The sequence below is a fragment of the Diprion similis genome, chromosome 10, assembly GCF_021155765.1.
Source record: "Diprion similis isolate iyDipSimi1 chromosome 10, iyDipSimi1.1, whole genome shotgun sequence".
In the NCBI taxonomy this organism is placed as follows: domain Eukaryota; kingdom Metazoa; phylum Arthropoda; class Insecta; order Hymenoptera; family Diprionidae; genus Diprion; species Diprion similis.
The window spans coordinates 8,299,481-8,324,086 of record NC_060114.1 but is presented as its reverse complement, the minus strand read 5'-3'; the positions used below and the strand labels follow the sequence as shown (position 1 = coordinate 8,324,086).

General features: G+C 40.6%; 3 protein-coding genes across 3 annotated transcripts; 2 read left to right on the top strand and 1 right to left on the bottom strand.

Moving 5' to 3' along the window:
- Window positions 1-1,894: 1,894 nt before the first annotated feature.
- LOC124411169 (prolactin regulatory element-binding protein) lies at window positions 1,895-5,912 on the bottom strand. Its single transcript, XM_046890115.1, has 4 exons — window positions 5,207-5,912; window positions 4,443-4,843; window positions 2,872-3,566; window positions 1,895-2,399 (listed from the first exon to the last, which is right to left on the bottom strand). The coding sequence occupies exons 1-4, from the start codon at window positions 5,342-5,344 to the stop codon at window positions 2,314-2,316; spliced, it is 1,320 nt and encodes a 439-aa protein (XP_046746071.1). The 5' UTR covers window positions 5,345-5,912; the 3' UTR covers window positions 1,895-2,313.
- Window positions 5,913-8,405: 2,493 nt separating this feature from the next.
- On the top strand, window positions 8,406-13,253 carry LOC124411265 (venom dipeptidyl peptidase 4-like). Its single transcript, XM_046890309.1, has 12 exons — window positions 8,406-8,451; window positions 8,925-9,194; window positions 9,869-9,943; window positions 10,165-10,217; window positions 10,371-10,567; window positions 10,773-10,942; window positions 11,157-11,257; window positions 11,355-11,821; window positions 11,886-12,177; window positions 12,263-12,457; window positions 12,568-12,728; window positions 12,809-13,253. Exons 1-12 carry the CDS (start codon window positions 8,437-8,439, stop codon window positions 13,129-13,131), a joined length of 2,319 nt encoding a protein of 772 aa, XP_046746265.1. The 5' UTR covers window positions 8,406-8,436; the 3' UTR covers window positions 13,132-13,253.
- A 1,285-nt stretch (window positions 13,254-14,538) lies between these two features.
- Window positions 14,539-19,283, top strand: LOC124411412 (venom dipeptidyl peptidase 4-like). The gene is made up of 12 exons (XM_046890505.1): window positions 14,539-14,590; window positions 15,072-15,352; window positions 16,080-16,154; window positions 16,361-16,413; window positions 16,572-16,768; window positions 16,961-17,130; window positions 17,304-17,404; window positions 17,503-17,969; window positions 18,031-18,322; window positions 18,406-18,600; window positions 18,725-18,885; window positions 18,967-19,283. Exons 1-12 carry the CDS (start codon window positions 14,539-14,541, stop codon window positions 19,281-19,283), a joined length of 2,361 nt encoding a protein of 786 aa, XP_046746461.1.
- The last annotated feature ends 5,323 nt before the right edge of the window (window positions 19,284-24,606 follow it).

Sequence of the window (24,606 nt, the reverse complement as noted above, 5' to 3'; positions counted from 1 at the left end):
TGCTGCAATCAATTTCTTGAGGCACTATTTCGACGTAATTTTGCGAGAGGAATCGATTAAGCGCAGTCTCAATACGCTGCGAGCGATAGTTCAAAAGTTACGGCCGAAAAACTCATGATTTTCATCGTCATTTCTCCGCTGCTGGTCCTACGCTCTTTTTGATGTGTTTTCTGAGTTCCTGGGGGTCGAATTACTCTAAAGATGGTCATACAAATCGATTCCGAAACGAGAAATTTCCGGCTCCAAAAATGACCAAAAAAGTAAGGCTAACCCCTTTGGATTTTTGGCCAAAATTTCGACGATTTCCAAAAATGCTGCAATCAATTTCTCGAGGCACTATTTCGACGTAATTTTGAGAGAGGAATCGATTCAGCGCAGCCCCAATACGCTGAGAGCAATAGTTCAAAAGTTACGGCCGAAAAACTCATGATTTTCATCGTCATTTCTCCGCTGCTGGTCCTACGCTCTTTTTGATGTGTTTTTTGAGTTCCTAGGGGTCGAATTACTCCAAAGATGGTCATACAAATCGATTCCGAAACGAGAAATTTTCGGCTCCAAAAATGACCAAAAAAGTAAGGCTAACCCCTTTGGATTTTTGGCCAAAATTTCGACGATTTCCAAAAGTGCTGCAATCAATTTCTTGAGGCACTATTTCGACGTCATTTTGCAGGAGGAATCGATTAAGCGCAGTCTCAATACGCTGCGAGCGATAGTTCAAAAGTTACGGCCGAAAAACTCATGATTTTCATCGTCATTTCTCCGCTGCTGGTCCCACGCTCTTTTTGATGTGTTTTCTGAGTTCCTAGGGGTCGAATTACTCTAAAGATGGTCATACAAATCGATTCCGAAACGAGAAATTTCCGGCTCCAAAAATGACCAAAAAAGTAAGGCTAACCCCTTTGGATTTTTGGCCAAAATTTCGACGATTTCCAAAAATGCTGCAATCAATTTCTCGAGGCACTATTTCGACGTAATTTTGAGAGAGGAATCGTTTCAGCGCAGCCCCAATACGCTGAGAGCAATAGTTCAAAAGTTACGGCCGAAAAACTCATGATTTTCATCGTCATTTTTCCGCTGCTGGTCCTACGCTCTTTTTGATGTGTTCTCTGAGTTCCTTGGGGTCGAATTACTCTAGAGATAGTCCTACAAATCCATTCCGAAACGAGAAATTTCCGGCTCTCAAAATTACCAAAAAAGTGAGGCTAACCCCTTTGGATTTTCAGCGAAAATTTTGACGATTTCGGAAAGTGCTTCAATCAATTTCCTGAGGCACTATTCCGACGTAATTTTGCGAGAGGAATCGATTTAGTGCATGTCGAATACGCTGCTAGCGATGGACAAAAAGTTACGGCCAGGAAAAGAAGCATTTCAATATCTCCATATCTTGCTGCTGGTCTTTTCGCCGTGACATCCCTGCTGTTGGTCCCTTTCTATATTCCGTGTTCTTTCTGAGTTTCTCGGGTTCTAAATATTCGACAGAGGGTCGGACAAATCAAGTTTGAGACATAAGATTCTCGACCCAAAAAAAAGTTGAGGCTTCAAAGTTTGTCTAGTCTCTCAAGGATTAGAACCAATGTTTTTTCAGTCGATTTTGATAGATACATTTTTCTACCAACGAAACCAAGATTTCTCCTACTACCGTGCTCCTACGTTTTTTCGCGAAAAAAGTTTTAACCAGTCGCTCAATCGTCATTAAATACACAAGGTGGCTCTTGTCAGACTCAGTGTTTCGAAGTCCGCACCAAGTCAAGATTTCATTGGATTTTCGGGAAAAAACAAGTCAACATCATTGCACTAACAATAATTGCCCATTTATTTATTTACAGCAGCTAATCGGTCGATCATTCTCTGAACACACTATGGATATCATTACACCATAATACATAGTTGTAACTTATTCACCGAAATGGACAAGATTTACGCATGTTAAAAGTCAAAATTAACGGTAAAAAAAAATTATTCCCCCGTTGATATACATATGAAATAAAATACGAGTCGTATATCATAAATAAATACAATTACTGTGAAAATTTCGAATTCTAAATTTTTGTCAGCAAAGTAATCTCGTTGACTGCCAACATTTCTTTAGTATCGTACTTAAACCCAACAATAAATCGTAGCGTCAAATTATTCATCTACCTTATATACAAAAAATATTTCATAACATCGTAACCTCTATGAATAGATAAAGAGCATTCAAAACTCTCAGAGTTCATATCCCCTTTTGTCTTCTCTTAACCTACTGGCGATAATTTTCAATCACTCAACATGTCTTGTCACGTCATTCATTATCTTCGCTTCTCTGTGCATGGGTCATATACCGAGATAGCTGCAAACTACGAAAGCTCCAAATATGCTCAAGACGATCAGAATAATCACAATCCAGAACGGCAGCGTGTCTGTAAGGACGAGAATAAAGAGGTTAATTATCTCATAATTTGCTCCAATAATTTATACAGACTATCTTGGTCTCAAGATCTGTATTCAAAACGTTAAAGTTTTACTATTTCGGACAAAATAATATTTCTCATGTTTCACGATAATGACTTTGAATAGTCTAAATTTACAGTATTTCCAAACTTTCTTTCATGTATCTCAGAGCGAACTCAGCATCGAATTTGCCGAAAATCAAACATATCTCTAACGCCTCTGGTTCAAAAATATCCTGTGATATTATCTAGGAATATTCCAAAAAATTTCATTTACAAATCATGTTACAAAGAACAAATCTTCACATAAGTATCTCATTGATCTTTGGAACGCAGTTAATTTTTTGTGTCTAATCTGTGCGAGCTCAGAGTTTTCTCAGAATATTTTTACAACAGAGGACGAAACTTTCGAGTAAAATATGAGCGTGTCGTTTTTTCTCACGTCTGAATGGAATGCTATGAACGCATATCCTGTTGTCTACAGAGATGCTGACGACGGCCGCCTCGGTATTGCTGGTGATGGCAGGGCCGTCGAGTTTCGTTGGTAGGAACTCGAGGCCGGTGATGAACATGCTGTGGGCCCCGGGAACGTGGAGGGCACGTTGGAGGCTGAATGCGATGAAGATATCGACGTTGCCGGAGAACATCGTGCCAACGGCTACGAACCTGCCGTTGTCGGAGACGGCGAGAGCTGACAGGGTCTCCTTGTAGGGCGCAGACTTGAGCACGGCGCCGCCGTCGACGTCCCATAGTTGAAGAAAACTCGGGTTCTTGCTGGCCGTGGCGTTCGAGAGGATGAACAAGTGCGTCCTTGCCTTGTCCTCCTCCACCAGGCGGAATCGGCACCGTTTGTACATATACTTCGCGCCTTCCGGAACCGCCCAACACAGCTCTTTCCGTTTCTCCCCGGAAGCTACGTCCCAGATGAACCCCTTTCCGTCCTTGGCTATCGTCACCAAGCTCTCGCCTCCTGGGCTGAAGTCCATGTCATCTATCTCCTTACTGTGCCCAATCATCTCGTGCACCTTCGTCATGTGCGGGAACTTCCACAGACGAACATGGCCGTCCGTTCCTCCGGTCGCCATGTACTTTCCTGTTGGACTCACTCGCACTATTCGCTGCAACGGCTCGACTTTACTGGAAAAGTTTTCAACAGTTTGATTAGTATAGCTCTGTCTTCGTTGAGCCTGCTGTTGTAATCGGGAAGTTTTCAAAATTTCGAGGTGATGGCAAATGTACACCGCTTGTCGCGGTTTACAAAATTGGGCAAATTGTAATTCGATTACACAGGTAGCAGAGGAATTGCAAAGATTACAAAGGCTACAAATTGATATGGGTTACAAAAAGCGTGAAGGTGACAGAAATATTAGAGTAATGCTACACTGATCAAAATAAAATTACAGAGATTATAGACTAGTTAAAAAAGCTACAAGTTAATAGAGATTGAAAAGAAAATTACAAGAATTACAAAAAATTGTAAAAATTAATGTCAGATTATACATTTTATAAAGATTGAAGTAAAATTGCAAGGGTTGCAGATATTGAAAACACATTACAAGAACGATAAAGATTAAAAATTGGTTACACTAATTACAAAAGTGATAGTAAAGAGCGAAATATTACAGGGATTACAATCGGATAACAGAGATCACAAATAGTTTACAAGGTGTTAAAATTATATATGTAATACACAAAAGTGAAAGAATTACCAAGATAGCTCAAGGGGTTAAAAGAATGTTAGAAAAATTGCATTGAGTACACAAGTATAAAAAGAAATACAAAGATTACAGGAGATTACAAGACAATAGAATATTTTATGTGAACAAAATCGCAACGGTGATCAGCTCCATAGTGAATGAAGACTTCAATCACATGAATTGATGAATTTTGAACCGAGTCCAACGCGACTTAGACTTAAGAATGGTTTTGATGTGTGGCAATCAGTAGTGATTTCTATATATGTATACTTCATGAAAATCTCCCACGTTCAGGTTCCTCGTTCCAAAACCTCACCTAAAATCGGTCTGAATGCTGTCAGCTGGTTTGATGATGAGCTGCAGCTTTTTGTGTCGGACATTAGAATTACTATCGACAACTTCCTCGACTCTCTCCTGTTTCAGCTTTTCCTTTTCCCTTTCTGCATCATCCCTCTCACTTCTCCTGCGCTGCCGGAGTCCCGCAGTCGCTGTGCCTGTTCCGGTTACACTTCCTTTAGCGACTTCTCCGTTCTCAAGAGTGATTATCTTCATATTGACGTTGTATAGCTGGCAGTGGCTCTCTTGACCAGCCACGACCACAGTCCTCTTCCCGTCATTATGAGACGCACAGTTCATCACCACACTGGGTCCTGTTTCATGTCTCGTTACCTCCTCCGCCACAAACTGAACTCCGTCATGGAAAAGTTCAAATATTTCCTGCAAAAAACGAAGAAAAGTAATTGAAACTTTGATCAGAGGATTTGTGTCTCTTGTTAGATTTTCGTTTTAGCGAAGCTGCAGCGAAAGAATTTCAATTCAGCATCGATGACATTTTTCCACTCACTCAAACCATCGACAAAATAGGAAAAATAAGGAAACATATGCCGAATATTAGTTTTTTTTTTGTTTTCTCTTCAAGCTTTCATTGAACAAGTCGATAGCAAAGCAAGCTTAAATGGCTCGTTGTTATTCTTTCTGAGCTATCGTTTAGCAGATTAATGCGAGCATAAAGTTTATTTTGCGCTGGATTTGCTTTTGCCTATTCATGAAGTTATCGTCGCTCTCCTTCGTCATACTTACAAATCCATTAGCGACTCCAGTTTTTGAGGAACCGCCACCGCCGCCAACCAAGACATGGCGACTAGTCAACATTTGGAGCGTGTACAGTGGGAAGTTAACTCGGGCTAAGAGCCCACCCTTAGATCGTCTCGAAGGCATTGCTTGTTTTTATGTCAGTTGGTTATTTAATTTGCCAGATGTTACACTTCAGGAATAGTTCTCTTGATTATTGTTTTTTTTTCTTCTTTTTCTCCTTCTGTATCGAGTTTTTGTAAGACAATCTATTGTTATTATTACTGTTATTATACTTTTTTTTGTTATTATATATTTTTTTTTCCTTTGGTTCTTTGTTTTATATTTTAGTGGGGTTAGAATCGTGGCCGTTTTCCTTAGACCCGAAAGCGGTCGATCGATGACGTCGGGTTGATTGTCCTCATTTTGCTAGACTAGTATCGTTATGTTTACTCTTCCATAACTAATTATTCGTTGATTTATTCATTTCGACTGACACAATAATACAGTGCCGAAATCGTTTTCACTTATCGCCTCCACTCGTTTCACCTGCAGGATTGACACCATATATAATTTATCCGGTTATCACCGCGACAGCGTGTCAATAGTGCGAATTAGGTTAAGAAACTATGATCGTCTGCAACGCCGAAGGCCGTACGACTCCTCCTGTCGCTATATTTTCCGTGTTATGCCCACTCGGCTATTCCTCATCCAAGCCTGGCCTCGCAACGTCTTGTTCCACGTGTTCACGTAGGTATTCGACACACTTCACGCCACTGAAATGTATTGGAACTGCAACGCAGATTACCGTGGTGGGGGCAGCGAATCCGCACGTAGCGGAGTTTCTTTGTCTTTTTCTGTACAATCGGGTGAAAATATTTCGAGCCGCATGACAGGCTGCAACATTTCAGGCTGTAATGCGTAAGAGACGAATAGAATATTTTTAACCGACTGTACCAGTGCGAAGGAGACAGACGAAGTTGTGGTCAGCGTTCCAGTTCTGTGACATTTCGATGCCTTACGCCAATGCGAGTAATCAATTCTGCTCTGCATAGAGACCTGAATTTGTTGCTCGGTAGCGCCCTCTGAGTAATTCTGACGGCAGAATTGGGAAGCTACTGCAGAACGTCGGACGGTTATCAAACTGAGCCTGATTCGGGTTGAGTTACCTACTGAGTCACCTAGTTCGGCAGGTTCATAACTATTGCAGGATTGTTGAAAATTAATGATTTGATAATGAAATTGATCAGAAATGTGTGGACCGTATGTGCATTGAATGTATAGCATAGATCGTTGGTATACGTATAGATCAAAAAGAATTTCCAATATGTGTGGGTCATAAATGGGACTTACCTGGAATTTTCGTATATGTGACTTACTTACACATTTAACAGTCACGCTATGGTCACACGTATCGTTGCAAGAATATAAATTATGATACTTCATGTTGAAAAGTAATTATTCTATCGTTAGAAACTTGAAAGATATATTTCAGAATATTTCGTTTCAGATAATGTTAATTGAATATAGTAAGTGTTTATTCAGTACGAATTGAACACTTCGGTTGTTTGAATATACGCGCGTTCAATAAGTAGAGTGGACAAACCGTTCAAACCTAAGCGTAGATTTTTACGACTCAGTTTATAATTATACGTCGTATAATTTTTTTTTTAATTTTGTCAAGTACAATTCTGTGGCATATAATTTGTAGTTGTGTAAAAAAATTAATCTTGGCTAAACTATCCCTCTCAAAATTATTCTACACAAAATAATTATGCAAATAATTATACCGTACAAAATTATTCCACGGATAATTGTAGTAGACAAAATCATTCTATTCTACTTAAATATATCTAATTACCTGAAAAATGTCGTGGTTCTCGAAGTCCTGTTGGGATAGTCGATTTCCGCTACATCAAATGACTTTTAGCTTTCGTGTTGTTTGGTTCGAGCTCCCAATTTCCACAGAGGCACATCTGCATGTATTTAGTAGATAATACATGCACGTGTACGTATGTACGTTATATGTATAACAAAACGCCCGAAACCGCGGCATGGCGGCTGCATAGTTCGGCGAACAACGAATTGAGCCGGTTGTCCAATTCATTCTGGTACAGGTGTAAAATCGATTCTACACGACACGCATTCTCCTGCTCCTGTTGCTCCTCTTTCTCTAGCTCCCACGTTTCCTCCTCTGGATTACAATAGGAATTTGGCTAGGTATTACACCAATTTAGCAGCGTGAATCGTGCAATCGTACAGATTCAATCGTCTGCAAATTGTATTGCTTTCTTTTTTCAGGAAATTCGTTTACATAAAAGCATAAGGAATTCCAGAGCCAAAAGTGTTCATGAAACTAGTGACCTTTCAGCAGAATCACCCCTTCAAAAAACGCTTCTATGGATATTTTGTTTTTAAATTAGTCCAGATATTTCAAATTATCGATCAAGTGATCTGAAATATTGGAACTCGAAAAAAATATACACATTCTACGCCCGATGAATTATTTTAAAAATTGCCAAGCTATCGGGGGAAGAAAAATGACCCCAGTTGACTGAGAGATCTATGTGTTTAGAATCAATTGCACGAATGTCCAGAATTATGGGAAGATTCGAATTATGTGTATAGTCAATATCTTCTTATCTCATCATAATATTATCGCGAAATGGATTCGACTGACTGGCTCTCGAAATATTAGTAAAAGAAATAACAAAAGTCCAAAGATAGGAGTTTTGGACTCGTCAAACTCATCCGAGAGACTTGAGCATATCTCAAGTGCTAGCTGACCAATAGCATAAGGCAGATCCGATGTTTGATGAAGTCAGTTTGAAAATATCCACCACCCGAGTGTAAGGTGATAGAATAGATATCAGCCTCGTCGGTAGCATCGCTATGAAATAGCAGAGTGTCGATATCGTGGAAATATCTGGTTTATTACAGCTGGTAGTGTGAGTGTCCCGACGGCCTGCGGAATTGCGGACGTCGTGAAAATTATCAATTTTCTCAACGCCCGGTGCTGAACGAAAAATAAAAGGAATAAGGACAGGAGGAAAGGAGGATAAAAGACTTCAATTCACTCTTTTACACGGTGTGCCCAACCAGTGACGCATTTCTGTGTTATAACATCTTGCCAGAAGTTCAACCGGCTCTCACAGAGTCGAACAACTTTTCGGTTTCATTTTTGTTTCTCTCATCCTCAATATCACCTCAACCCAACTCCAGTTCCATTTTCACCGAGGATGACGTTGAGAACGGTAAGTATCTTCATCATCACCGCGCCATGTTGAACAACTACGCCGAATTTAATAGTTGCATTTATTACGACACGAAATTTTTGCACACAAAACTTAGAATTGAAACAAATATTATTTCCCAGTTCAGGTATCAGTCATAGTTATTTTTCTGTTGTGTTAAAGTAACTAGAAGTAAATATAACAATAGTGGTAATTTAACAACACCAATTTATATTGTGCAATGTGAAAGCAAATATTAATAATACTAGTTTCCCTTAATTCAAAATAATTAAACTTGTATTTCCCCTGAGTTTCTGCAGCGCAGAAGAAGTACTGCAGCTGTTCAAGTTCCAAAAACAATTTACTGTTAGTTTTGAAGAAGTGAATAGCATTCGTTTATCAGCGCTTACGTAACTTTTACCTCGAACTCGAATCAATTTGAATTTCAAATTCGTATTTCTTTCTTTGTTCTTTATTCTCATTGCTTCTGCTAGTGCCTATTGGGAATTTTTTTGATCGGTTTGGCCGGCCTTGGAGCCGGGCGTCCATCCGATGAACCCGTGAAGGTGCAGATCCGTGAGGATGAGGATCTGGTCCCTGTTACGTTGGAAGACATCTACTCGGGATATTACTCTGGAACATCGTTCAACGGCAGTTGGGTTTCGGAAAATGAGATTATGTTCCGAGAGAGCGGCACGCTGAACGTTCTCACGTACAACGTCGAGGATTTTACAACGTCCACTTTCCTCAATGCTACTGTACTGGTGAGAAAGAAAAGGAAAAAGCGGAGTCGATTTTCAATAAATTTAAAACAAACACCGAGAACAATAATTTACCAAATCCGCTGAAAAATTATATTTAAACTCACTCCAAACGGTTAGATGGGAAAAAATTTCATACCGCTTAACTGATTTTGATGGTTTGCTCTATATTTGGTTTTTAATCAAAACTAGGATTGTAAGAAGAAGATTGTGTTTTGCGACAATTTTATCAATACCTGTACAACTCTATATCAATCATGTACACACCACAATATTTCACTTGAAGCGACGAGCCAATTCCTAGCGGATTAACAACCTTATACCTACTACGATATATTGATAAGAATGCATGATGTGAATTTATTGTCTCTGATATCGCACACTCGACACAACGTGTCAAAAAAATTTGATAATAATGCCAGTCTAACGATGATTATAAACTCTTTTTTTCTCCTCAACATCAATTATTTAATACTTCTTATTATTTTCTACATCCATCTTAATTTCACATTCAAAATTATTATTATCATTACTATATTATAAGAATTTTATCTCACATTAGCACTGAGGAAATAACTGTTTTCGGCAGATGATTCGAAACTTTAATTTGGAACTTTTACCTGTACTACAGGAAGAACGATTTATTAATTATATTTTTTTCGAAATTGTCTGGCCAGACTGATTGGAACGCTTCAACTTATTCCGTGTCTGCTGACGGCGCCTACATTCTTATCGGTCACTCAGCCGTCTCCGTAAGTAGAACGTGTCATTTTTCACTTCTACTATTCTACCCATTTCTATGTTTCTTGTTTGTTTTCACATCTGTTTATCACCAAAAACTCTTTCAGAAGAGTATGTGAGAAAAGTTTCCGAAAAATATTCAATAAGACCAAAGAAAGGAAATAAAAGAACAAGTATTTTAGTATCGAACGGTATTTTCTCATTCTTCTATTGTTTCTTCCACTATATGCAGGGTTTCAGACATTCGGTGTTTCGGAAATACGTCGTTTACGAAATTGCCACGGAGTAAGTATACAAAAACTCAATTACAGCACTTATTTGATTTTTTGATGTCACAAAAAATCGGGATTTTTTCCCCCGGAATTTTTTTAAATTATTTCTTATTTTTGCAAATTTCTTACTGCTCGTTGTTAAAATTTGGTATTTTTTCTCGTCCAGAAATTACGTCGAAATAGCAGACGGAGAAACTCTACCCCTTGCCACGTGGTCACCGGTTGGAAACTCACTGGCCTTTGTTCTGGAGAACAACGTTTACTACAGAGAAATTTCCAACGGCAATGTTACCGAAAGACAGCTCACGTTCAATGGAATTGAAGATGTTGTTTACAACGGAGTTCCCGATTGGGTTTACGAAGGTTTGTGAAACGGATGGATGAAGACAAGAGTGAAAACAAACGGAACGTTAATGGAAAAAAAATGAAATCGACAGAAGTTGCAATCTTTTAAAAATGTTTGTCAATGAATTCATTCATTTCGATTCATCAAACACACACAGATGCGAAATATCTTGATGAAAATCGGTGTTCAAAATGAAGTTTCCTATCGAATCGTACCTTTCAGAGGAGGTACTAAGCGCCGGAAGTGCCCTCTGGTTTTCTCCGGATGGTCAGCGGCTGGTGATCGCATCCTTTAACGATACGGATGTCCTAGAAGCGGAGTACTTTTACTACGGTGAACCGGGAGACCTCGAGTATCAGTATCCTGAAAAAGTCACGTTGAAGTACCCAAAGGTAACTATTGATGACTGCACATATTTCAAAACCATTTTTTGGTGTACATACAATTCAACGATCTGGTAGAGAGTATGAGCCAATAACAGTATTGCTTTTGGATCATCTGACCTGTTAGAATACGCGGATTAAGTTTAGAGAACGACAGACATTCCCAGATTGTTATAGAAATTTAAAACATGACTACGAACCATATTCTTTTATGTTTGTTTAGGCTGGGACGACTAACCCTACAGTCACTTTGAGTCTGATCGACCTGAGCAACAGTTCAGCATCGTGGATCGACTTATCAGCGCCCGAAGACGTTGTGGGCGAGTGAGTAGCGAAAGAGCGATCAAAGACGATTTATGATCACCACTTAATGACCTGTCAAATCTCTATTTGGTTAAAAATCTGCTTTCTCACTCACTAGGGACCACATCATCTTCACAGTGGCTTGGCTGACGGAGGAGTTGGTTGTCGGAACATGGACAAACCGAGTCCAGAACGTGGCTCAGCTCGTTCTTTACAACGCCTCTACTGGCGAAGGATCTAACCTACTCATGATCGAGGAGTCCGAAGGTTGGGTTCAGGTGCCGACGCCGATTTATCACGAGGGTTCGGTCCTCCTTCTGAAGAATCAGGACTCGGGAACGTCCGCCGGGTCGTTCATACACCTAACCAGGTTTACCCTGAGCAATGGCGTCCTCTTGGACGAGACTGACCTCAACCCCGGAAGCCAAGCCGTGACTTCCCTGATCGGGGTCGACAGCCTGAATGAGAGGGTCTATTTTTTGGCAACCGGTGACGGCGCCCCAAGCCAGAGGAACTTGTACGTCGTTCCTCTCGATGGCTCAGATTCGCCAACCTGTATTTCCTGCGCCATCGAGACCCCGGAAGGTGAGAGAAAACAGGAAACCAGATCAGAAATGGAACATGTTCATTCACCGTTTGATTCCTCCAGGTAACAACTGTCTCTACGCTGCGGCTAGCTTTTCGACAGACTTTTCCCACTACGTCGTGACGTGCTCAGGTCCGGACCCAGCCATAGTTAGAGTATACAACTCAAGTCATCAACAAGTGCTGTCCTGGCAAGAAAACGAGACTCTGAGGGCCAAGATTAGCCTCGTTCTCAAACCGGTCATCAAGGATTTCTACGTCACCGTCAATGGTTACAATGCAAAGGTCAGGCTTCGTCTTCCTCCCCAGCACGACGAAAGCGATACTGATACAAAGTACCCGATGCTTGTCTACACGTAAGTCGTTTTTCGAGTAACCACTTTGTCTTTTTGTGACACTGAAATGACCATTTTCATATATCTTATCTGCGGCTGATTGCAGCTACGCAGGCCCAAACAGTGCGAGAATAACGGAATCCGGCTCTTACGGTTTTTGGAACTACATGGCTACCAACCGAAGTGTGATTCACGCTGAAATCGATGGCCGTGGAAGTGCGTACAAGGGTAGCAACATGCTGTTCGAGATATACAGGAATCTTGGAACCGTCGAAATTCAGGACCAAATAGCCGTTACGAAGTAAAACAAAATATCTCGCTTTCTCGTTGATCATTGGTGCTATTTCCGCTAGTGACTCGAATATCCAGTTTATCGATACCGAACCTAAAATTTTTTGTCTATCATGTTAGAGCACTTCAGGAAACTTACGGATGGATTGACGCGGAACGAACTGCAATATGGGGCTGGAGCTACGGCGGTTTCACTTCGACCATGGCTCTCGCTACCGATACTGACTCTGTTTTCAAATGTGCCATCGCTGTGGCGCCAGTGTCGTCATGGATCTATTACGGTATGGATCCTTCGCAATACGAGGAAAAATAACCCTCGTTTTCTTTCCTAATTCTTTCTTTTGTTTCGCAATGACATCAGACTCGATATATACTGAGAGATACATGGGACTACCAACGGAGGACGATAACCTTGCCGGTTACAACGCGAGCGACGCAACAAGGCTGGTTGAAGGTATTCGAGGAAAGAAGTACATGTTGATCCACGGGACGGCCGATGACAACGTCCACTATCAGCAGGCTTTGGCACTTTCCCATGTTTTGGCGGCTGCAGATATTCAATTTGAGCAAGTCTCCTACACCGACGAAGCCCACGGTCTAACCAGCGTTTATCCTCATCTTTATCACACCATGGATAAATTCTGGGGAGATTGTTTCGACCTCGAGGATATTTACTCGACGTGATTTATTATGTGAAATTATAATTCGAGATGCGCGGAATGCATCATGTATGGATGTGTAAAATACCTTTTGTTATTCTTTTTCCTGAGTACCTGAGAATAAATTGGTTTTACACCATGCGATATGTATATTTGTTTTTACTGGCTTTCTCATTTTTGTTATTCTCATGTTTCACTCTATCCGTTTCTTTTTGCAATTGAAGAGGGTTTGGTTTAAATAAAACATAAATTCAATCGCTCGGACCCCCGTTCTCTGTATAAGCGGACTCAGCATGAAGCTGGCGAGGTAACTTGGTGAATGACTAACTGAACTTGTCCTGTAATACTTTGCACTGATGATGTGATAATGTTGATTATACCCGACATTTATTCACCTACATCAGAAGCTCGTTTTCTTTTTTCTTCTACTTTTCCTTCGTTAGAAATTTGGATAGGTATGTAAAACGACGTTCTCTCAGATAAGACTGACCTGTCGTGACTTCGCTGATTGGCCCCAAGTAAAGGAGACTATTTTTATTTATTAAAAAATTAGTAAACGTGCCAGAAGTGCTTTTTTCTGTTTAATATATTCATTTCCGTTAGCGATGCGATATAAGTTAGATTATTCCCGACATTACAGTCCCACTCCTGCGGCTCCGTTCCTTCTTTCTCCCACTTTTTCTCTGTGGGATTACCTTTGGAGATTGAATAAGACAATAACGGCAACTTAAGTTTGATTCATTTCCGTCGAGGATGGCGTTTCGAACGGTACGTAATGGTTCATCACACTAGGTTAAAAAGAATCTGGCAATTTGATCGATGCATTAATGATACCAAGTTTGAATTTTCTGCACTAAACTATCCTTTGTGAATAATAAAAGGCGTGTTTCAAATTTTTTTCTTAAGTTATGTGGAAGTTTCTATGTGAATTAGTGAAAATCTTCGTTAAATATTTTTTTGGTTCTGCGATATGAATTTTTAAACTCACAAAAATACTAACACTGCTCGATGAGTAATATTTACGAATATCTGTACATGTTGAAACCCAGCCGTTGTCGTAATAAGGATTCAGTTTTTTTTGCAGCTTGACCAAAATTCATCGATCGTTATAAATCATATTGATTTGAAACCGTCGTGGAACTAATAATTTTTCTAGATAAAATCGAAAGTATTTTCGTGAGATTCCAATTTAATTCGATTAAGTTTGAGATGAGATCTGAATTTTTCAAGCTTACGACCCTCGAAAAAAGCTTTACCCTAATTTCACTCACTGAAGTTTAAGACTCTCGTTAGCACAATCACCATTTTTATTTCTATGCCGGAGATAAAAACCGTGCTCGATGGTATGAACATGTCTAATTCACCAGGCGAGACGCCGTTTCATCTGACAATGAGTCATTCTCACAGCCACCCGTGACTCGCCAAACGAGTTATGGCGTATGCGGAAACCTTGGGCCGTGACTTTTTCACTACGGCTCAATTAAGTGAGTGATGCGGTTGCTCACTGCAATTCAAATTGAGCCAAGCCTCAGATGTTTCCTGAAATTTGAAACAATTCATGCTGGACCGATTTTGAAATGAAAAAAAAAAACAACAAAGATATGCATAATAACATTTCAAAAGAGGATGAACCATAGCGAATGAGAGTAAGCACTCTTGTAATTTCGAGAACTGTTCATCATCGAAGTAGAAGAGAGTTTTTTTGCGGCATTTATTTCTTACTACCTCCTCAACTGACGTTCCTATTTGTTGTATTTTTGTTAAATCATTTTCAAATGTGTTTTTTCATGTATCATGGATTGTGTTGTGTGCTGCCTCTAGGGTCTTTAATGCACTGGTTATGACGTAGAATATTTTTATGTTTCATCATGATGTATTTTCTTTCGATATACTGTGTCTTCGTTCGACGCCTTAAATTTAAATCGATGAAAATTTTGAATTTTTTCTTCTTTCGTTCTTCATTAGTCACTTTTTTTCAGTGCCTATTGGGAATCCTGATCGGTTTGATCGGCTTGGGAGCCGCACGTACGTCGAACGACCCGGTAAAGGTGAAGGTCAATGGCAAAGAGAAACTGATACCGGTCACGTTGGAGGACATCTACTCAGGCTATTATTCTGGGAAATCGTTTAATGGTACTTGGATATCGGGAAATGAAATAGTGTACCGAGATATCGGGACCCGTGACATCCTGATCTACAACGTCGAGGAACTCACCAAGACAATTTTGATCAATGCCAGTGTGCTGGTAAGAAAGAGGGAGAGGTAGAGGGTGTCGTTAATTTTTAAGAAATGTCAAAAATGCACTAAACATAATTTTACCAATTCAAAAATAGAAAAGTAGTTTTTTGTCTTCAATCAGAAGACTAGATTATTTTACATCCGATCTAGTTCTTTATTTATTTCTTATTTCTCATTCCATATGATTAAATTCAGGATCATGAATTCACGTCTACAGTAAAGAATATTAAATTATGTAACAAGGGAATAATCTACTTTTATTACTGTGTTACGTATAGGAAATTATTTCCGAATCAACTTAGCCACATTATTGACTTACAAGTGTTTTCCTTTTATGTGTAAGTGTGATCTATCAGTCTGAAGACTGTAATATGATTGGAAGTTTATAACAATACAGAGAGATCCAATTCAAAATGGAAAAGAAAGAGAAAACTAGAAGAACTGAAAAATTAGTTTGTGCGAAAAATAACCCCATTTAAATTTCCTCCCGTAAATGTGGGAGAAAACTGCTACTTTTTTTTCTCACAGATAAGGGAACAAGTAAAGAGGGAATAATATGCCACTTTCGTCCCGCATTTCCGGTCAAAAAAGTGAACATTACGGTTGAGTCGAAAACAGACCATTTTTGTTGCCCGCTAAGTCATTACATACATATTCAATTGCAATGCATACCTATGCAGGTACTTTTAAAAAAAATGAATTGCTTACTTTTTTCTCTGGATTGATATCTGCAGTCTGATTGGAACCCAACATCGTATTCCTTGTCTGCTGACAACGCCTACGTTCTTATAGATCATTCCCCCGTCGCGGTGAGTAAAGCATTTAAATTTTCGTTGCACTGTTTGCTTGTTTTCACATCTATTATTGACTGAAATTCATTGAGAAACATATGATTCGCTAAAAGTGTGGAGAAATATTGACTAAAGAGATGAAAACACAATGGCAAACGAATGAATTTAGTATCATTACTGTAACAGTTTGTTCCAGTTCTCTATATTTGTACTAAACTTTACAGAGATCCAGTTACTCGACGTACAAGAAATTCGTCGTCTACGAAATTGCCACCGGGTGAGTGTATATAGAAACGTGAAAATTTCGAGATAAATGATAATTCTGTAATCAACTTTCTTCAAGACACGAAATTCCGAAGTTTTTTATTGGTAAAATCTCTCCGTTATTCGCTGCGCAGTTTCTTGCTCATCATTAGTTGTTTCTTTTTGAAACAGGAATTACGTAGAGCTGGCAGACGGAGAACTTCTGTCCCATGCCGAGTGGTCGCCGGTGGGCAATTCATTGGTCTTCGTTTTGGACAACGACGTATACTACAGAGAAATTTCAGGCCATAACGTTACCGAGAGACGGCTCACCTTTGACGGAGCCGAAGACGCCATTTACAACGGAATATCTGATTGGACTTATGAAGGTGAGTAAAACGAAAAAACAAAACCAAAAATTATGATAATATGGTGAAGATGACAAAGAAACTTTTACACTCAAAATGATTCCACATCCTCTTAATTCATTCCATAATTCCGTTCTATCACATACAGAGAATAAAAGAATCTGCATGCAGCACCAAAATCGAATAAACATTATAGTTTTTTTCACATCAAAGGACAAGACACAAACGCTTATAGCGCCATCTATTTTTCCCCGGATGGAACGCGGCTGGCGGTAATAACCTTTGACGATACGGATGTCGGAGAAGAAGAATATTTATACTATGGTGCACCGGGAGACCTCGAGTACCAGTATTCCCAAAAATTCTCGATAAGATATCCTAAGGTTGTTATATTAAAGACAAGTTAGTGAAATTTTTCGAAACTATGTTTCGATGAAACATCAAGTAGATTATATGACAGAGACCACAAGCCATGAACCAGGTTGTTTTGAGACTTTATAAGCTTGTTAGAAAAATTCAAAACTTTAATATAAAGTGTTATGTTATGTTTGTTCAGCCTGGAACAACGAATCCCACAATAGCTCTGAATGTCATCGACCTGAACGACACTTCGGCATCTTGGGTTAAGTTATCAGCGCCCGAAGACGTTGTAGGAAAGTGAGTTAGAGGAAGAGCGGTTGACGACCACTGTCATAGCCACGTAATGGCCTCGTCTGATCTCCATTCCATTAAAAAATTTCTTTCCCACCCACTAGAGAGCCCATCGCACCCTCAGTGTATTGGATGTCAGAGGAGTTGGTCATAGGAACGTGGACCAATCGAGTCCAAAACGTGTCTCAGCTCGTTCTTTACAACGCGTCGAATGGCGAAGGGTCAAACCTCCACAGGATAGAAGAGTCCGAAGGTTGGGTTGAGGTACCGACGATAATTGACGAGGGTGGTTCGCTCTTCCTTCTGAAGAGACAAGACTCGGGAACACCGGCTGGGTCTTATGTTCACCTGACTAGATTCTCCCTGGACGACGGTGTTCTCTCAAACGAAACTGATCTGACCCCAGGAAGCCAAAGCGTGATTTCTCTGATCGGTATCGACTCTTACGAGGAGAAAGTCTATTTTCTGGCAACTGGTGACAACGCTCCAAGCCAGAAGAACCTGTACGCAGTTTCTGTGGGCGGTTCAGAACCACCAACCTGCATTTCCTGCGAATTCGAGACTCCGGAAGGTGAGAGGGAAGAGTAAATAAATGAAACAAAGATTTTTTACTTACCGTTTGATTCCTCTAGGTAACAACTGCCTCTACGCTACGGCTAGCTTTTCGTACGACTTTTCCCATTACGCCTTGACTTGTTCAGGCCCAGATCCAGTCACTGTCAGAATATACAACTCAAGCCATGAACAAGTACTATCTTGGGATGATAACGAGGTTCTTAGGGCCAGTATCAGTCACGTTCTCAAGCCGATAATCAAGGACTTCTACGTCACCGTTAATGGTTACGATGCGAAAGTTAGGCTTCGTCTTCCTCCTCAGTTCAACGAAAGTGATACTCACACGAAGTACCCGATGCTTGTAGAAACGTGGGTTCTTTTGTTTTCATATTTATCTTTTCATCAATGTCAAGTAATGATGATCAGTGTTTTTCATTCACGCTTACCTTCAGATACGCAGGTCCGGATACAGTCAAAATAACTGAGGACAGTCTTTACGACTTTGGGAATTACATGACGACGAACCGGGGCGTTATCTACGCCGAAATCGATGGACGAGGTACCGCTTACAAGGGTAGCAAGATGCTCTTCGAAGTCTACCGCCATCTTGGTAGCGCCGAGGTCGAGGACCAAATTGCGGTCACCAAGTAAATAGCATTCGATACTCTTTCTTATTTCATCGGTTTTGTCTCGAATGATGATTATGTTACCGATGACTCAAGATTTGGGCTTATAGTCACAGTACCGTTGCACATTTTCGTCACTTCTTAGAGTACTCCAGAAAACTTACGGATGGATTGACGCAAACAGAACTGCGATGTGGGGCTGGAGTTATGGTGGCTACACTTCAACCATGGTTCTCGCTACCGACATTGACTCTGTTTTCAAATGCGCGATTGCCGTGGCACCAGTGTCGTCTTGGATCTATTCTAGTACGTAGTCCTTAACAATACAAGGAAAGTTACCTTTTTACTCACTTCTACTTTACTTCTCTTATTCTGCAATGATTCCAGACTCAGTGTACGTGGAGAAATACATGGGCTTGCCAACGGAGGACGACAACTTGGCTGGTTATAACGCGAGTGACGCTACGCGACTGGTCGAGGGTATTCGGGGTAAAGAGTTCATGCTGGTCCATGGAACGGCCGACGACAACGTCCTTTATCAGCAGGCTTTGGCTCTATCGAACGCTTTGGTCGTTGCCGATATACAATTCCGACAAGTGTCTTATACCAACGAAGCTCACGATCTTGACGGCGTTTCCTCTCACCTGTATCACACGATCGACAATTTCTTGGGAGATTGTCTTGACCTAGAAGATCTCTACTAGACAATGTAGTATAGTATAATTATGGTTACAATGAAGATGTTCCATCAGATTAACGTTGAACAAGTAGGGCGAATGGGCATGCGAGCAGTACAGATTTGCGAACTTTCCAAGTACCAGGAAGTTTTGATGCTTTTGCTACTTTTTATCACTGATTTCGATGTAGAAGAATTATCGGTTTCGGTGAATTTTTATGTTTGTACCACAAGATCCAAAAAAGACGTCTTTAAGAAATGTCGGTTTATCTACCGCGACAAACTTCTACGATGATCTGGGCAACGGCTCGATAGAAAAATCTGGAATTGACAAGACTTTGCATACAATAGTGATTAAACAAAGCAACGGAGATCAATTTCATGAAAAATAAAGAATCCATCTTATGAGAAAAAATCGTTCATACTTCATAATATTTTTGATAATTGAATTTTTCATTTAATGTGATGAATAGCTCCGTGAAAAATACTATTTTCACAGATTATTTTCACTGACACAAAAAAGTTATTTTAAGTACAGAATGCAAGCATGAAAGAAGCATCAACACTCTTGCTACACAAAAAGCTATTTCAAATGAATTTTAGAAGGTAATACAGATATGCTGTGCACAATTATATTTTTCCTAATAATTTGAATACAACTTGTCGCTTGTTATTTAATTCTGTACATGCGTTATTATTTTCAACAAACAAACTGCAGTGCTTCGTATTATACATTTGTAAAACAGTTCCTCTTTACGGGTCGAATTCGTTGACCTGCATTTCCTGCGACTACAGACTACAAGACTCCGGAAGGTGGGCGAGGAGAGGATACATATTCGAAAACCAAATTTTACTACTCGTTGGAGTTTTCAGGCAACAACTGCCTTTGTACTGAGGCTAGCTTTTCGATCGACTTCACCTACTATGCCTTAACTTGCTCAGTCCCAGATTCAGTCACTGTCAGAGTATATATGACTTAACTTACCACGCTTTGACTTGTCCAGACCCAGATCCACGTAACTGCCGATGACAGTGGCGTTTAATTATATATAATTGGTCCGAAGTGTCAAAGACAGCTAAGCCCATGATCCACATCAAACTCGTTTGAATCTATAGTGAACCGGTGCCATCTACAGAATCGTCTGAAACTGATAAGAAAAATATCAGTAACCAACATCGAGTCAATTTGTAGGGTAGTTATTTTACTATCGAGTTGAAATTTATCCAGCATCTTGTTAGAGTTATTTTGACACGACTTGGGCAGTTCAGCTAGTGCATGGATTTAATTTAAGACTCAATCTAAAGCTAAAAGAACAGTTCAAGTGCTGGTAAGTGAAACGAAACCTGCACTACTGACTGTTGAATCAAAAAGACTACCGACTGAGTTGAACAAATTTCTACCCGAACGGTTGAGTACTTTGGGACATTGGATACGAGAAGACAACCCCTTTTCGTTTCCCCAAAGGAATCTGTGAAGTAAAAACAACTCGAAAACAATTTGTAGGATACATTCGCCTGAGTGGTTTTTTCTTTAGGCAGAAAGTCAAAAGTTTGAGTCGTTTAGATTGACACAAAATAGGAATATAAATGGCCGCAACTGAATTCTTAGAAAGTCAATTCAGTTCGCTATTCGAAAGGACTTCGATTTCTGGATTTACATGTTGAATTAGCATTCAACTACAATCATGGGATGGCACGATATAGATTTAACGATTTTCGCCCCCTAGTTCAGTTTTCAATTTATTGGGGCTTAAGAAATCACGAAAATGTTCGTTTCCGTTACCGGGCTGGCTGACTTCCTACCTAGCTGTTTGCCCAGCAATTAATGGGTTTGTTTCGTGCCGCGGAAGTAGCAGAGAAACCGATTATGGACTACTATACGCAATTCCGGTCACCCGTAATGAATCCTACGATTTTCTGATAACAATTGTAATCTTTCAAGAACACAATTATTGTAATTCAAGCTATCTTACGATTGTATCGATCTAATCATCCTGCTGATGATTAATACACAAAAACATGACTATAGAAAAGATCCTGACCCAAAGGTCGTACTATTACAGATTTAGAAAAGCCAGCAAGTGACCCAAAGGCGTCTTTCACGTTCAGAATATAATTCAAGTGCATTAAGCTTTGCTTGAAAACTCTGATCAAGACTATTTTTGGCACGAAAATATCCCTTGAAAGTTGTTTCGCTTGAATCGGCCAATTTTTGAGACATAGGAAGCCTTTTGCAGGTCTTTTGGCTTTTGGGTTATTTAACTTGAGCCCCTTACCGTAACGCATATGTGCGTTCACATGGCAGATTATACATGTATGTGTATATATGTAGGTATACCCTGAAGCCCAAAACCGCGGATCGGCGGCCGCATAGTTCGGCAAACAACTAATTGAGCCGCAAGTCTAATTGACTCTGGTACCAGTATAGAACCGATTCTACACGACGTTTATCCGCTTGCCCCTGCAGCTCCTCTTCCTCAAACTCCGACTTTTCGTCATCCGGATTGCAATTGCAGGAACTTGTCTAAGTATCACGCCAATTTAGCAACGAAAATGGTCCTGCAAACTGCAGATTGATCTGTCAGCGAACAATTATCACCGCTCGTCTCTCGTCTGTCTGAAAAATATTCTCTATCAGATATCACAATGAACTTCTTTCCAACGGATCTCTGGATTCGAGACTGTTGTCATACACGACTGACGCTAAACAAAACCAAGACCAAAACGAAAAAGGAGATGAAAAGAAAGTTTGAAAACGGTAAAGTGGCCCGACGTCCGCCGAGGAAACTATCTCAATTTATCAATCACCTTCTGCACATGCGGCTTATTTGTCACTTCACACATACACGCAGTAGTCTTGCACACACGCATGCCGTTTCTAAACGTGTATGCAGCGTTGCGGCGCCGCTATTCTTCCCCTCTTTCCCTCGGCCGCAACCCGCGATGTCGATATTGGTATGAAACAATTTATTCCCAACGGTTCCAGAAACCACGTGCAGCTGCAGCGAACGATTTGATTCACATCCCTTGCCCGCAAATTCTTTCTTTTTACTTTTGTTTCTACTTAAAAAAAACTATCCAAGGACCGAGAAATGCTCTTATTTTTTATCAATTTTAAATTACTCGGTTTATAAATTATTTTTCTTTTTTTTTTTTTAGTCAGTGTCATATCAACTGCAGTATCCGAATTAACAAATTCAGATCTCCAATTCCGGATTTTTAATTTCTTTTCTTAAGGATTTTCACTTTTCCTTGTAAAAATGGTAAACAAACAACAGTGTGTATAAAAAAAAAATTGCGTTTCCTGAGTGAAGATGATCGTGATGTACATCTGCGTGTATATCTGTTCCCATGTATCATGCTTTACACACACACACACTCACGCACCGCCCACAATTCGCGATCATATATCTCATTTGAGGCGACGTACTAACACCCGTAGGATTACCCGTCGTACACCTATGTACGAACAATATGTATTGATAAAAATACATACACGCCAAGCAAACTTGATTTCAACGTTCACGACAGACGTTAAACTGTCCCTCCTATTTCATAAAACCCATTATTTTTTGATATTTGTATTTTTCAAAATCGTACACTAGAAATTTTGATCTCTTCATCTGCGATATTATACATACACGATACAATAAATTTCAATCTCAATAATTCCACCCTCGCTGTTTCCAACATATAAGTATAAACATATACATAGTGAGTAAATTATGCATCAGGCTAATGATTATTTATGTATATTTACTTATGCATATTCGTATCACGTTACTTATTTATTTATTTATTTATTTATACACTCAGTCGAGTAGCCTTCCGCCCGAGGAAAAGTGTATTTCAGGCTGCATTAATAACCCCCCCCCCCCCCCTCCCATTAGAGGTGGGGTGGACAGGCTCTAAGTGAAAAAGGAAGGACAAGTCACCGACGAAATATAAAACTTTGAAATTTCCCGCTGAAGCAAAGATGACAAGGTGTCCATGTGCCTTCTTCACCTATCGTGTTTCAATCCGGGAACGGCGGGAGTAAATACCGCGATAACAGTTCAGCCCCCGCCTTCTGCGCTTAAGGGCTCAGAGGCACGTTACAGCAGGTATAGCAGGTGAGAAGATGGGTCGAGGTGAGGGTAATTATTAGTTGGCCGGTTGGCTGGCGTGTCCCGGAGGCATCACTCAGGCCGAGCAAGCGAGGCAACGGTGGCTCGCGTTGCCTTGCCTGACGCGACGCGACTCGACAGGTCGAAATAGCAGACCCTGAACTGACGCTTACGATGACGATTTCGACGGCGATGGCACGGCCAAGACTTGCCCACCGCCTTCTGCATTCAAGGCTGCATATTGCCGGCTTATTCCGCTGCACTGTGTTAAGTTAAAAATAACACCCATGAAATGTCAAGGATAGAGTTTAGGGTTAGGTAAACCTCACATCGAAATCGAAGGTGTGGACTCTCGGGAATGAAGTGATCAGGAGATCGTTTGGAGGTGAACGAGGATCAACCATTCCATGATGATGGCACGATCGAGATCGTGAGAGATCTGAATGAGTCAGATTCCAAAATGGAGGATTGGATCCCCTTTATTCTTCTAATGGCTTAGAGAGACCTTAATATTGAACTCGTCCTCGTGTCTGTCCTTAAGTATTCTGGAACAACTATAACAGTGCTGATAGAGTATTTCAAAGTCGAACAGGAATCGCGAATTCCGTGGTTCCATGAGATGGGGGGGATTCAATTCTACAGTTGTCGAAAGTGTCCACCCTGAATGCAGAGGGCGACATTGAGGAGAATGTTCGGCGGTTCCGAATGCGAGTATAAAAAGGAGGCCAACAAAGAGTTGGACCGGGTGAGGCAGGGTAGGCAGGGTAACTGGTCGTGGTGCATTGCAGTTGTGTGGCAGGAAAGGGTAGACAAAAGGTGGTCTATTTCCCAGCGGCGGTGTAACGGACGTATACAGCGAACCGTTTCGCCATTGTCGAGGGAGGACGGAATTGACGCACAATGAGAGGCACCGAGACGCTGGCGTCGCGACGCTTGTCCACACTTTCAAAGCATACGCGATGCAGGGTTGGTATCTCTCGGTGTCCCGGACTTCCCCGGCCGCCAGACCTGCGGATAATGATCTCTTCAATTCAGGAAATGAAGCAAAGTTTGACCGTACCACGCGCTCCTAAACGCGTCAGACAACGCGTATAACTTGATTCCAAGTCAGTCCACGTGCACGGACCTTCCCTATACTCGATATCGCGAGCATGGTCAAACTAGTTTACGCCTGTTCCCTCCGCAATGATTCACGCCACCCTGAGACCTTGGCGAACGGTTATCTCGACTTGTCTGAAGAACGGT